Raw genomic sequence first — 12786 nt, 5'->3', positions numbered from 1 at the left:
CAGATGGGCATAGCGGAAAACTTGAAGAGCCCCCATTTTCCAGCAATCTGCTTCTAGGGCAAGCACAAAGAGGGGAAAAATGCAAGGTCACATACGATCTATAGATCACACAAAACTGCAGCACAGACACTTTACTGCTTCTGATTTGCATTATGGCATTCTAAGTCTTATTTTCCTGAAATATATGCTAAAGATAGATAAAAGTTAGGAAAATTACTTTTTCCAGCTGGTCTGATTATAAGGTGGTTTAATGTTCTTGCTGAATTAGAGCACAAATATAGAAAAGATGTTTTTGCAACCCTTTATGTTAGTATAACAAGGCAGATTTTCAGGAAGACTCACCATCAGAACTACTACTCTATCTGCTACTACAGCTGGCTCCACCATCAAACTCCAACCTTCAATCCTGAAATGATCATCAGCATGTTGAGAATGCAAGACTGAAACAGAGGGAGTCCTATAAAAGCTGATCTGTACTTGGTAAGCCAGGCAAAAGCATGCCTACTATTAATCTCAGAGGGAAACAGCAATTGCTGCTTGGCAGCCAATGCCCTTCTCACACCAACTAATTTGTTATCAGTTTGATGTTGGAAAGTAAGAAGCCATATAAGGACTATGCAAGACTCAGAGCCTCATAGATCACAGATGTGCAAGAGGCTGCTGAGGGCTTGGTATGATTGGGCTCTTCAGGTGAATCATGGTGAATGAACATATTGCCCTTCTTCCCCAGACATGTTGAAATTTGCTATCAACCCAAGCAAGTTGCAAGACCAACTGGTCTTGCAAGTGCCAGTACCTCACCACGCCCAGTGATGGGTGTATTGATAAATACCTGTAAAACACACTGCCTAACAACTTGTTTGTTAATACAGATTTGCTGTCATGGAGAACCCCATCACTGACTGCACCAATACATGTAAACAGATCGACTTCAAGTTATTTTTTGATCTCACCTACCCACTACTTTCACAGCTTATAAGACAGCCTATCAGATACCCTAAACACTCCTTGTGCTGCATGACTGCCAGTGCGTGGTCTATGGAACAGCCACAGAGCCCCCATTTGACTGCATGAAATCAGGACAGACACATACTTTCTTATCAAGATTTCTGTTGGATGTTTTAATTTACAACAATATCTGACCATGTCATAAAGAATACACAGCTGAAAACAATAAACAGCAAGATAAGCCTTGTCAGACAGAAGCCGCACGATCATGAGAGCCAGTTGTGGAAAAACAGAACGCCCAAACTGTGCAAAACATCGGATTGTTAGTCTAATTTTCTCAAGCTGTTTGGCATGGACGTCTGCATTTTGCACTGTACTGTTTTCATGCGAGTACAGAACATTAAGTGGAAAGGATAGACAAGAACCAGAGCTCTCCAGCAGGTTTGGCTTGTAAGGCATGTCGTTTTCTTCTTCCAATTTGTTGAGAACCCTCTACCAGTTCATCCAGCCTTCTCCTTCAAGAATTAGACATAAGAAAAAAAAACCCCAAACCAACCAAAAAAACAAAACACTTTTAGAAAGGTAGGAAAACAAAGTACTTCTCTACAATCACTACCAAATCTGTGACACTACAGTTTTTTTGCATACTGCAAAATATAGTAGTCTGCACAAAAAAAATTCAGCACAAATAAAAAATGCATAATGATGCTCTGCGTATCAGTGCTTGGGACATTTGGGAGTGTGGAAGCCATCTTCTGCCTGCATGAATTTAGGAAAAATTAGGAAGTATATATTTAGGCAGGAATACAGCTGGAATGCCTAAATATGCATTAGCTATTTAGCACTCTGTAATTACCTACCACCTAATAAACATGCTATCTGCCACCTTACATTAACAACAGACCCTTGCAGGAACAAATAAATTTGTGTTGATTAGACACATCTCACTACCTAACTTCAGAAACTTACAACATACGTTTAAAATTATTCTTCTACTGGGTAATGGCACTTTTACACCCTGAAAGGCATTAATAACAACTTCTGTTCTGATGCAGCCTACTTCAACGCAGATGTTCTATGCAAGCCACATTTTCTTCTCTAGAAAAGAAGACATGGGTAGCAGCAGTAACAGAGAATTTGAAAACCATGTCACTTCTGTATGGGAAAAAAACTTGTACAATCCACTTAATCTTGATTATTATTTCCACAGAAACTGACCGGAACAAACATGATCATTAAAACTCATCTCAAACAGACGTCCAAATTGCAAAGTTTCAACCTATTCCAGCTTTTGCATGAAAGCTCTTACTACTCCTGAAAATATTCAGCATAATTGACATACTATTGATATTTGCAGCTTTTGATACAGTCAGTATTTTGAAAGTCAGTTTTCAAGCTGTCAGAAAATTCTTCTAAAAATTCATCTTATTCATTGTCTACAACTGAACAATAGTTACTACGATCTAAAGATTGTTTGGTTTTTTTTAAAAATCTTGTATTTGAAAAATATTTTCATTCACACTTTATTAAATAGTCATAGATATTAAAAATGCACCTGACACTTTTCAATCATACCAAGATGTTAACATTTTTAACTGTAATCAAGCTGCAACTGTTCTCTGGAAATGACAATGTAAGCATCATTGAGGCAACAGAGTCTAACTCCAAAGAGTCGCTTTGATAAACAGCGCTTTACATGTGCAGTGTGAAGCATCATCATTATGTAAATGTCAAGGAACTTAATTTCGTATTATAATAATTAGGCTACTAGAAACAAAAAGCAGGTAATTTGTGTATGGATCAGGCAGTTTCTTGAAAAGCTTTGAAAACAGACTAATGAGCATTTATGCATGTACCTAATCATAAAATATGGGCTTCCCACTCTCCTGTTTGGAGTTCTGAAGCCAGTAAAGAGACAGACATACACAAAGGAGCTCTTAAAAAATAGTCATGTATGTCATTTACTCTGGAGACATATACTTTGATAACCACTGAAGGTCCTGAATGGTTTAAAACCTATATACATTTCACACAGAAAACTGTCAAATTATCAAAGGTGGAAGAAAACAAAGAACTGTTAAAACCACTCCTAGATTTATTTTTAAACAGCTGAGCAACAAGTTAATCTAAGAGCTTGTGGCTGAACTGATGAATATCAGCAGAGATACAAAGGGTTACCAAGCCCAGTAGTACAGTAACTTAAAAATGGCATTTTAATTCAGCTTCTGAGGCTCTGCTAATGTTCTAATTCATCTTGCCTACCTGCCATCTTTTCTGTATTTTTGTTTTTGGCTAACTTGAATATTCTTTCTGATGACTTGATACAAGTGTTTAATAACAGAAAGAGACATAATTTTGTTTTTGTTGTCCCTTTCCAACAGAGCCTTTAAATTTATCTTATCTTAAAAATGTCACTGCAAATATAATCTGGTCTCTTTCCCTTCCCTACCTACAAAGTTTGCTTTTCTGACCTAACACAGCGCTGTAATTAACCAATCTCAAGCTGAAGTATAAAAGACTTTACTTTCAGTCAAGAATTAAGAGTTATGTCATGACTGGAACAAGTTACGTAACTATAAGGAGTGCCAAGTATCTTGCGTTTTGTCAGCCTTCATTAAATATCAACACTACTCAAGAGACAGCAAAAGAAACCAATGAGTAATCCAGAAAGAGGCAAAAGTCCAAAGATGACATTATGATCACCTTTCTCTTTCCATTAAGAAAAAAAACCCAACACATCTTTAGCAGTCCACAGCTGTTGAATGAATCCAAGGATATACACATGCCTTTAATAACTGCTAGCTTTTCTTTTTTATTTGAAAAGACATGTTCACACCCATTTAGCTAAAACACAGGATCCCAAACTTTTTAGGACATCAGGCCACTGCCAACGCTCAGACTTCCTTGCTGGCTACCACTACTCAATGGATCCGAGTTGTCAATAGATGCGATCTTTTTCTGTACTGCTCTGCAAGCTATCTTCTGGGCCCGCGCTACTACATACTTACACATAAAGCACATGCATATCTGGGCACTGCTGCAGCCCTCCAGTCAGCCGGTCATGCGGGAAACTGCGTGTTGCCCGCAGCCCTGGGGCGAAGCCAGGGTGGGGGGCGGAGGAGGCCGGGCAAGCGGCCGCCGCCAGGAAGCCTGAAGGAAGGGAGCAGGCCGAGGGACGGCGCGGGCCTGTGCCCCGCTCAGGCGGCGCCGAAGCGCGGCCAGAGACCGAGGCCACACGGCACTCAGCAGGCGCGGAGGGCTCACAGATGAGGCCCAGCTGGCAGGGCCAGGGAAGAGAGAACCACACGCCGCCGCGGGAAACTACGGCGGATAGCAGCAGCTACGCCGGACCCAACCCTGCCGCCTCCCAAATGCCGTCTGTTGCGGAAGAGCCTCCCGCGTGCCGCTGCGCACCCTACCTGAGGCCGCGGAGGAAGCGGCTTCACCGCTACTGGCGCCACCACTCACAGCTCGCCCCGCGGCCACCAGACACCGCGCATGAGCACAGCGCGGCGCCGCCGCCGCCGCCGCCACCACTTTCCGGCTAGCAAAGGCTGTCGGGAAACCGCCGCTCCACGGGGACAGCTGGCCTCGAAGCATGCCGGGAGTTGTGGTCCCAGAGGAGCCGCGCGTACCCTGGGACACGCAGTTCGCCGGCAGCGGCCTGGCGCCGCTGATGCAGTGAAACGGTTCGCCCGAGCGGGACCGCGCCCTGCCCCGCCTGTATCCCCCCTGTGTGGCCGTGCCATACCTCGGGATTGGCAATGCCCGGCTGGCACCGTGGGGCCCGTCGTGCCACAGGAGCGCTGACTTTCCCCGCGCCTACGAGTATCCGGGTCCCGGGGAGCGGAGCCGGCGGGAGAGTTTGATGGCGTCGCCTAGCAGCCACCACCGCCGTCCTCGGGGAGCGGTGAGGTTAAGGGGCGGGGGCTGCTCTGAGGAAGTAGGCTAAGGCCGGTGCGCTCTACGCTCCCCCGGGAGCGGCGCGGACAGCCGGGCCAGGGGCAGGGGCGGGACGGGGCCGCGCGTCCCAGGAAGAAGCGTCCGGCCGCAGGGCGTCGTCGCTGCGCGGTGCCCGGAGAAGGTTACATCCCGCTGTACCAGCCCTCGAGTGATGCTTCCGTTGTGCACCGCGATGGAGGTGGACGCAAAATAAGGCAATTTGTTAATTCAGCAGAGTCAGATGAAATGGCGGCAAAATTGTGTCTCAGCAGCATCCTGGAGGGATCGCGGTCTGTCACCATAGCGTTCCCAGGGCTGGGATATATAACCTGGAAGAAAATAGGAACCTTGCACAAGATCCCATTTAGTTTGCAGTTTTGTAGTTCAGATCTAGTGCTCTGTAGAGCTACTAGACGAGAGCTAGTCTGTGTAATGTAATTTTGAAAATCAGAAGTGGTGTAAGCTGGATTAGTCCTGGTAAACTAATATGGAGTTGACTGAGCATATCTCCTGCATGACTGTGGTGCTTCTTGGTATTCAGTCTTGCTCAAGTATACATGACTCTGTACTACACATTGTACACATCTTTATGGAAAAAGAACTTTATTCCGACTGGGCCTTAATTTCACTGTGGTGATAAGGTATCTGCATCGTAGCTTAGCTGCTTCTTTACATGGTTTCCTGTAGGCAGCACAGGACATTACTCTTGTTCTGAAAGTACTTAAACATGTCCACCAGACCTCCTTTTCTATCTGCCCTAGCTGAACTTTGTAACATCTAGCCATTTTATGTATGTTTGATTTCTTGAGTAAGTCAGGAAAATCTTGTGATAAGTAATGTCAAATGCACATCTATTTCACACTTTTTGTAGAGCCATGATCTCAATGTCTCATGACACAGACCATCTGTCAACTAAAAACACAGGTACTAGTTGAGGGCAAGGGATGAGCTAAATTTTATGATGGAAAACTCTTCAGTTAAATAAGTTCTCTCTCGATGGCCTTAGTATGTTCCACAGAATGAACATACTTGTATGCTTAGGTTGTGCCCCCCCACCTTACTGTAGCTGGTCGCCCAACAGGTTGGATTATTTTGTTTATGTACAGATATCTCTCCTTTTGGATAAAATTTTAGGACTGATACTTTCTTAAGACGTTATTTTGTAAGTTAAGAGAAAAGGAGATTTGAAAGAGTACAAAAGTGGCTACCCTTGACAGTAGTAAGGGTGTGTATTTGTTTTCAAAAGAGTTTTGCTTGTCTGGCATTTCATACCCATAATTCCTACATCTCATTGATTAAGAAGAAGTTAATATGTTTTAAAAAAACCCACCCTTAAACAAGTATGTTATTGAAATCAAGTAGTATTCAATTAACTGAAGAATTAGGAGCGCCGAGATCAGTACATGCCTGCATGTGATTTTGTCATATTTTCCTTTGCCATCTATGACAAAGCAGAAAAGCAAGAATGTATTTATGATGTCATCCTTAAGAAGTCATGGATTATATGGAATGCATGTTTTCTAAAACATTTAGCAAACACTGAAGAAATGGTAAATATAGGGGAGCTCTCAAGTAGTTCATGTTTTCAGAAAAGATGAGGAAAGGTTGATTTTTATCCTTCCTTAAGCATACAGCTGGATTTCAAAGTCTTACAGCTTTTCTTTCTGACTGCTTAGGCATATTTTTGGAGAAAGTAACACTGGTTCACCCTTTCATTAAGGAAGTTAGTTTCAGTTGTTGAGTCTTTAAACTGCTGAATGACGAACAGGGTGCATGATAGAACAGATCTCAAAATATTGTGCTCAGCAGAAAGCATTGTTACAGTTATTGATTGAGCTTGATTTTTTTTTCTATAAAATATACATCCTTACTGTAATACTAGTTTTTTCAATAATAAATGTAATATTCTAGTTAGTTTTATTTCTTTCTTAATTTTCTTAACCATTTATACCATATTCATAATTTAGGGCAATTTAGTAGATTAGATTCTGCCACGTTTAAAACAGAATATTTTTTAATTTTTGAAGTATTGGTAATAAAGGCTAGAGACAGCTCCAGAGAACAGAATAATCCAAGAATTCCAATCCCCTCTGCCTTTTTCAGATACTGCACTGACTTTCAGGTATATGCGAAGTCACTGTCGCCCACAGCAACAAGTAGGTAAGCAGTAGGAAAAAAACTTTGCACCACTTTCTGATCAGATTTTTGTCAGTTTCCAGGTTGTTTACTGTTCTTTATCAATTCAAGTATTCTAATCAAAAGGAAAGGTTATTTAACACAAGAGTTTAATATCTTGGAAATGAATGTCAAGAAATGGATTCTCATAGTATTAAACTAAAACAGGTGTTGGCTGTGTTTTAAATATTAGAAATAATGATTTTGTGACTGTAAGAAGATGTTTCCTCTACAAGGGCTGGTTCAAAGGACATCCAGTTGTGTTTGCTCATTAACATAAAAATACCCCACTGAGAGGTGGGGAGGAAAAGAAGGATATTAAAGTTAAAATAGAGGTTTCACATATGTCCTGATCTCCACTGTTAGTGTCAAAAGTTAATTGAGTATGCATGATGTAATTTTTAACTTGAAGAAAAAATGGTTTTACTCTAGTCTCCTTGTTTACGGTAGACCAAAATGTGAACACAATGTTAATTAGTGTTACAAAATCAATAACAGTTATTAGAATAATCTTTTGTGGTTCAGTGGCCAGCCTCGTTTAATTGGCACTGATAATGTTTGATAAGTGTTATTTTAATTTTTGTTTCAGGAAAAATTATACATTCAATATGGCACCCATTTTAGATTGGAAGAAGCTTATGAAAGTTGATCCAGATGCTCTGCCTCGTCAAGAGAAACTAGCAGATAGATTGCTGGAGACGATGTCCAAGGTACTCAAGGGGAAAACAGAACATAAGGGGTTTGTTATGCATTCTTCCCTAGAGTGTCTCTGGTCCTTCACATACATAAATGATTTATTTTATGGATTTCATTGATATTTGTATAAAATCACTGTTGTCCCTTTCCTTAGGTTGATGGGAAGGATTTAAAAACTGAAACTCCAGAACAACTGATACACCTTTTTAAAATTACTCAGTCGCTAATGAAGGTTTGTATTAATCCTCGCTTTCTACAATTCTGCAGATACATTTGTTTATTTTTTGTTTAAATGAAAGCATTATTACTGTCTTGGGGGGTGGTGTTTTTTTTTTTTCTTTTCCTGCATTGAACACACTGGTTACTCCTAAGAGCATTTATATGCTAAATGTCTGCTTGCACCAGAGTATCTGCTTGTAGCTGTTGGAAATATGTCATCCCATATAGCAGCAGGAAGTAAAGTGAACAGGACTAACGTAGTTATATAGTTAAGGAACCGTAGTTTTCTAGATGCAAAATGCAAACAAATATCTCAAAAATTGGTTAGATATTTTAAGTTATTGGTAATGATTTTAACTTTAATAGAAGTTTTTGTGGTGGGTTGATGTTTTAGAGTTAATAGAAGTGTCGCCATGATTGAAGAAACACCACCATCTTAAAACTGACCCTATAAATCTATCATACTTTCTTGCATTTACTCATAAATGTGCTGAAAGCAAGAAATAACAGCAGCATAGGTTAGCACATTGGTTTTAGAGAGGATTTTTTATTGTTTTTAATTCCCAGCAGTATGCTTTTGAATGTTTAGATAGCCCTGTAGAATAAATTTCTAAAGAAGGTATTTCAACAATCCAAACTTAATTGTCAGCATGGGGAAAAATGGGAGGGGTTTCATTTGTTTAAAGAGAGAAAATCAATGTTCTTTTGTAAATGTTTTCGTCATTTTCAACAGGAGGTCTATGGAACATTCTTTTAATTTACATTAGTAGTAAATATTTTTTCTTTGTCTACTATCCTTTTTTTCCCCAGATGAAAGCTCAAGAGGTAGAGTTGGCACTAGAAGAAGTTGAAAAAGCTGGGGAAGAGCAAGCCAAATGTGGTAAGCAAGCCTTTTTATGCTGTTCTTAAATGATTTGTTAAATGTGTTTTTTAGGGTTTTATTTTAAATTTAGGGAACTGAATAAAATACCAACTTCTCTGAAGTCAGTTGCTTCAGTGAAGCCAAATATTTAAAGACTATGGTTAACCATTGTTGTTTTATGTACCTTTTCCATTGTTGAATAATTCATGACATCTGTTCTATTTTAACAGAAAATCAATTTAAAACAAAAGTGATGAAACTTCAAAATGAATTAGAGGTATGTTTTAAAATTTTGTTAGTTTATAGATTGCTGTTTGGTGGGGTTTTTTTAATGAGGTTTTTGGACTAGCATTTTAATCTAGTAAAAGAAGCTAGTTAACTCTTCTTGTTGCTTTTCCTGAACGTAGGAATGTTAGTCTTAGCATCTGCTTTGTTTTTTTAGTTCTTTCTATTTTGAAGAACTGTACTATATTTATAATGATTTTTTAATGCTCTCAAGATGGCACAACGATCTGCTGGTGGTCGTGATACTCGTTTTTTACGTGATGAGATCCGCCAACTGGAAAAACAATTAGAACAAAAAGAGAGACAGTTAACAGATACAGAAAAAGAATTGGAAAAAGAGAAGAAAGTGAATGAACAGGTAAGAAGGACTGGACTTCAGCTTGACATTTCTCTAAGAGCTCTTCTGGCACATCTTTCAAAAAGTCAATATTCTGAAAAGGGCCTCTGAAATGAAAAAAAACTCTGATGAAATACAACCTCTGTGCATTTGTTTTCTGTTTTGTTTCTGGAGTTCTTTGTTTTCCTAGTTTGCGGTGTTAGTGATACACGTAAGGGTTTTCCATCTTGTTCTAGCTTGCTCTTCGAAATGAAGATGCGGAAAATGAAAACATCAAATTAAGGAGAGAGGTTAGTAAAGAATTATTGATGATTTACTGTATTTTTAACTGTATTTATAAATATATTACTAACTTTCTGTATTTACAATCTTTGGTGTGGCATGATGTTTAATTCTATTTTAGAACATTTCCTGGTTACTGGTATAAAGAGAATATGGAATTTTAAGCATATTTACCAAATATATAGTGCATCTGCTCCAATGAAACTTAGTTAATTGAGGTTAGGAGATGTCCACATATGAATTTAAATAGTCCCGTGCATTAATTTTGTCTGGACATTGTGTTTTGAATTTCTAGTATTCTTCTTAACTACTATTGACAAATGGATTTGATAGATATTAGACAGGATTTGGTTTATGCTTGCTGCTTTTGCTAAGATTGTCTGATTGGTTAAAATAAAATTACAAAAAGTCAAAAGTTAATATAACAATAAATGCAAAGATGAAGTTAACATTCTTTATTGCTAGAAATTTCTTGTTAATCATTCTCTTGAAACATTTTTTTCTAGCTATTTAAAAAAAAAATATATATGTTTTATAGCATTTAATACCTGTAGTCTTGGCCTCTCAGAGAATAAAACAGACAGCAAAAGTTAAATTAATGTCCTGGGGGGGGAACCTTGAGTATCATTCTTCAAAATGCCCTTTGACATATGTGTCTGTATGTATGTACATGCATGCACAAGTATATAGAAAACTATTTTATTTTGTCTTTATGTTGATTCCTATTTAGTTTTCCTAAAGCAAAGATAATTTCTAATTTTTTCATGCTTTGTTCTTTTGGTCTTGTTCTCTCCTTTTTAATCCAAAGAAAAAACGCATGAAGAAAAAGGTGAGGCTTCTAAGTCTTTAAAAAGCAGACTGTAGGAATCTGGAATGGTTTTGACTGTCTTAGCTCTTTGTGTTAGCTTGCTAGAAAAGCAATAAATTTGTCTTCAACTCTTCAAAATAGATTTAAGTTTGGATTGCTTTCTGTGCAGAATGAACAATTGCGTCAAGATGTAGTTGACTATCAGAGGCAAATAGATTCTCAGAAAGAAACAATTCTATTACGAAGAGGAGAGGATTCTGATTACAGATCACAGTTGTCCAAAAAGAACTTTGAGCTTGTCCAGTATTTGGATGAAATTCAGGTAAAATCTGTGCATGCTACTGAGTGTTTGTTAGACTGTTACTGGCAATAGTGTTTTTCACACAGCTATGTCAATTTACAGATCAAGTCATGTGGAGTAAGGGAATTACTAATGCAGTTGGGTTATGTGATGCATATCGTTTGCATTTGTGAATCTGGCAGAGGTAACGAAGTTGCTGGCAATGTATCTTTTATGTGCTGTTAGGATTTGTTGAAATTTATGATCTAGAGGTGAAATACTGTCTTCTGTGCTAATTTCATGTAAGGCTTTCAAGTCTTACATATGAGGTAGCTATCAGTTAGTGCTTATTCAGGTATTAATGTGCACTTTTTAATAGCAGCTTTTTCTTTAATATTGCAGAATTTGACTGAAGCTAATGAGAAGTTAGACATTCAAAACCAAGAAATGAGAAAGAATATTGAGGAATCAATACAAGAAATGGAGAAGATGACTGATGAATATAACAAAATGAAGCTAATTGTGCAACAATCTGATATTGTTATGGATCAGTTAAGAAAAGAGAAAGAACAGTACAAATTTCAAGTAAGAACTGACTCTCTTATTATTGAATATAATTTTTTTTTAGATTTGGACTTTTTTCATATTTTAGCTTAAATTAAAAAACATGCAACATAGCCAGTTAATAACACACACTCTACTGAAATAACACTCTCTAAAACTAGTGTGATCTTTAAATTTAGTGCAAATTTTGAAACCTGACTGTACATCACAAAATTTTTTTTGTACAAAGTGTTAGTTATACTCTGTTCTTAATAGTCATGACCTTCCCCTGCTGCTGTAATGCTAATCTGTTAAATTGTATGTGGTTGATGTAGTGTGTCTGTACATTGGTTAAGCAAAACATTTTTATCATATGATGCTCATCTAAATGGCATTTCTAGGTTCAGGAGCTTTCAGACCAGCTGAAAGCAAAGAATGAGGAAGATGATCCTCTCATGGCAGCTGTAAATGCAAAAGTTGAAGAATGGAAGGTACTTTTTAATACTTTTAATTATTTTTAGGAATTATTTCAAGTGTTCTGATGGTATTTTATCTTCTTTTCAGAAAATCTTGTCTTCAAAAGATAATGAACTCCTAGAGTATCAGCAGATGTTGTTTAACTTGAAAGAGAAAATGAAAATGGCCCAACTTGATGTAGACAGGAACAGTATACTGGCCCTTCAGCAGGTACAGTCTATGTGAGAAATTACACACATGGAAATTACCATTCACTAAATGTGCCAGTGACCTCATAATTATGTAGTATTTCATAGTTTGCAAATACCAGAATATGTATTACTTATGTTTGAGAATTATGAGACAGGTTTATTCATTACACTACAAAGTTAGCTTAATAGACAATGCACAAAGGAAACTTCTCTTGCTGTATGTATGAACTCAGCTCTTAGTGGTTGATTCTGTTACTTTCATATTTATCTTTTCTAGTTACTAGTAGAGTGGTTGCTTTAACATCTAAGTATCCATAATTTAATGGATAATCCATAAATTAAAAACATAATTTAATGTTTTTAAATTACAGCTTAGTTTCTGTTCCTCTAGATTTGTTAGTCAAGGAAGAGTCTTACCTAGTGTTTAATTTTCTGTGTTCCTTTGTCTCACTTGATGCCATACTATTACATCTGCGGTTCAGCCCATGATAGAGATAGCTGAATTTAAGTATCTCTTATATTCATGCAAAATTACATAGTTCTTTTTGATTTTGGATTTCTCCACTTTCTTGGAAAACATAAAAAGCGTAAATAAATAACATGGCCCATTAGGAACCCTGAAATACACATTATGGAAACTATACTGTATGATACCAGGATGATTTCCTGCCTTGCTTCCAGTTTTTTAAATAATGTGTGTCATGACTTTTTGTATTACCTGTTGGGCCCTTGGAGACAAAG

General features: G+C 38.1%; 2 protein-coding genes across 2 annotated transcripts in view; one reads left to right on the top strand and one right to left on the bottom strand.

Moving 5' to 3' along the window:
• Positions 1-4422, bottom strand: part of TMTC3 (transmembrane O-mannosyltransferase targeting cadherins 3) — a 32792-nt gene extending 28370 nt beyond the window's left edge. Inside the window, exon 1 of the mRNA XM_082014144.1 lies at positions 4368-4422. The gene's annotated coding sequence lies outside the window, so the exon portion shown is untranslated. The remainder of the gene's footprint in view (positions 1-4367) is intronic.
• Positions 4423-7602: 3180 nt separating this feature from the next.
• The window catches only part of CEP290 (centrosomal protein 290), a 51343-nt gene continuing 46159 nt past the window's right edge, over positions 7603-12786 (top strand). The window contains exons 1-10 of the mRNA XM_082003520.1: positions 7603-7775; positions 7916-7993; positions 8791-8860; positions 9073-9119; positions 9342-9485; positions 9701-9754; positions 10724-10876; positions 11237-11419; positions 11779-11868; positions 11942-12064. Of these exons, the coding sequence (XP_081859646.1) occupies positions 7620-7775; positions 7916-7993; positions 8791-8860; positions 9073-9119; positions 9342-9485; positions 9701-9754; positions 10724-10876; positions 11237-11419; positions 11779-11868; positions 11942-12064 (1098 nt within the window). The 5' untranslated portion in view covers positions 7603-7619. The remainder of the gene's footprint in view (positions 7776-7915; positions 7994-8790; positions 8861-9072; positions 9120-9341; positions 9486-9700; positions 9755-10723; positions 10877-11236; positions 11420-11778; positions 11869-11941; positions 12065-12786) is intronic.

This window comes from Phaethon aethereus, assembly GCF_964289735.1.
Source record: "Phaethon aethereus genome assembly, chromosome: 1".
In the NCBI taxonomy this organism is placed as follows: Eukaryota; Metazoa; Chordata; class Aves; order Phaethontiformes; family Phaethontidae; genus Phaethon; species Phaethon aethereus.
Note: the sequence above shows the minus strand (reverse complement) of the source record. Positions and strands in the feature narration are given on the sequence as shown.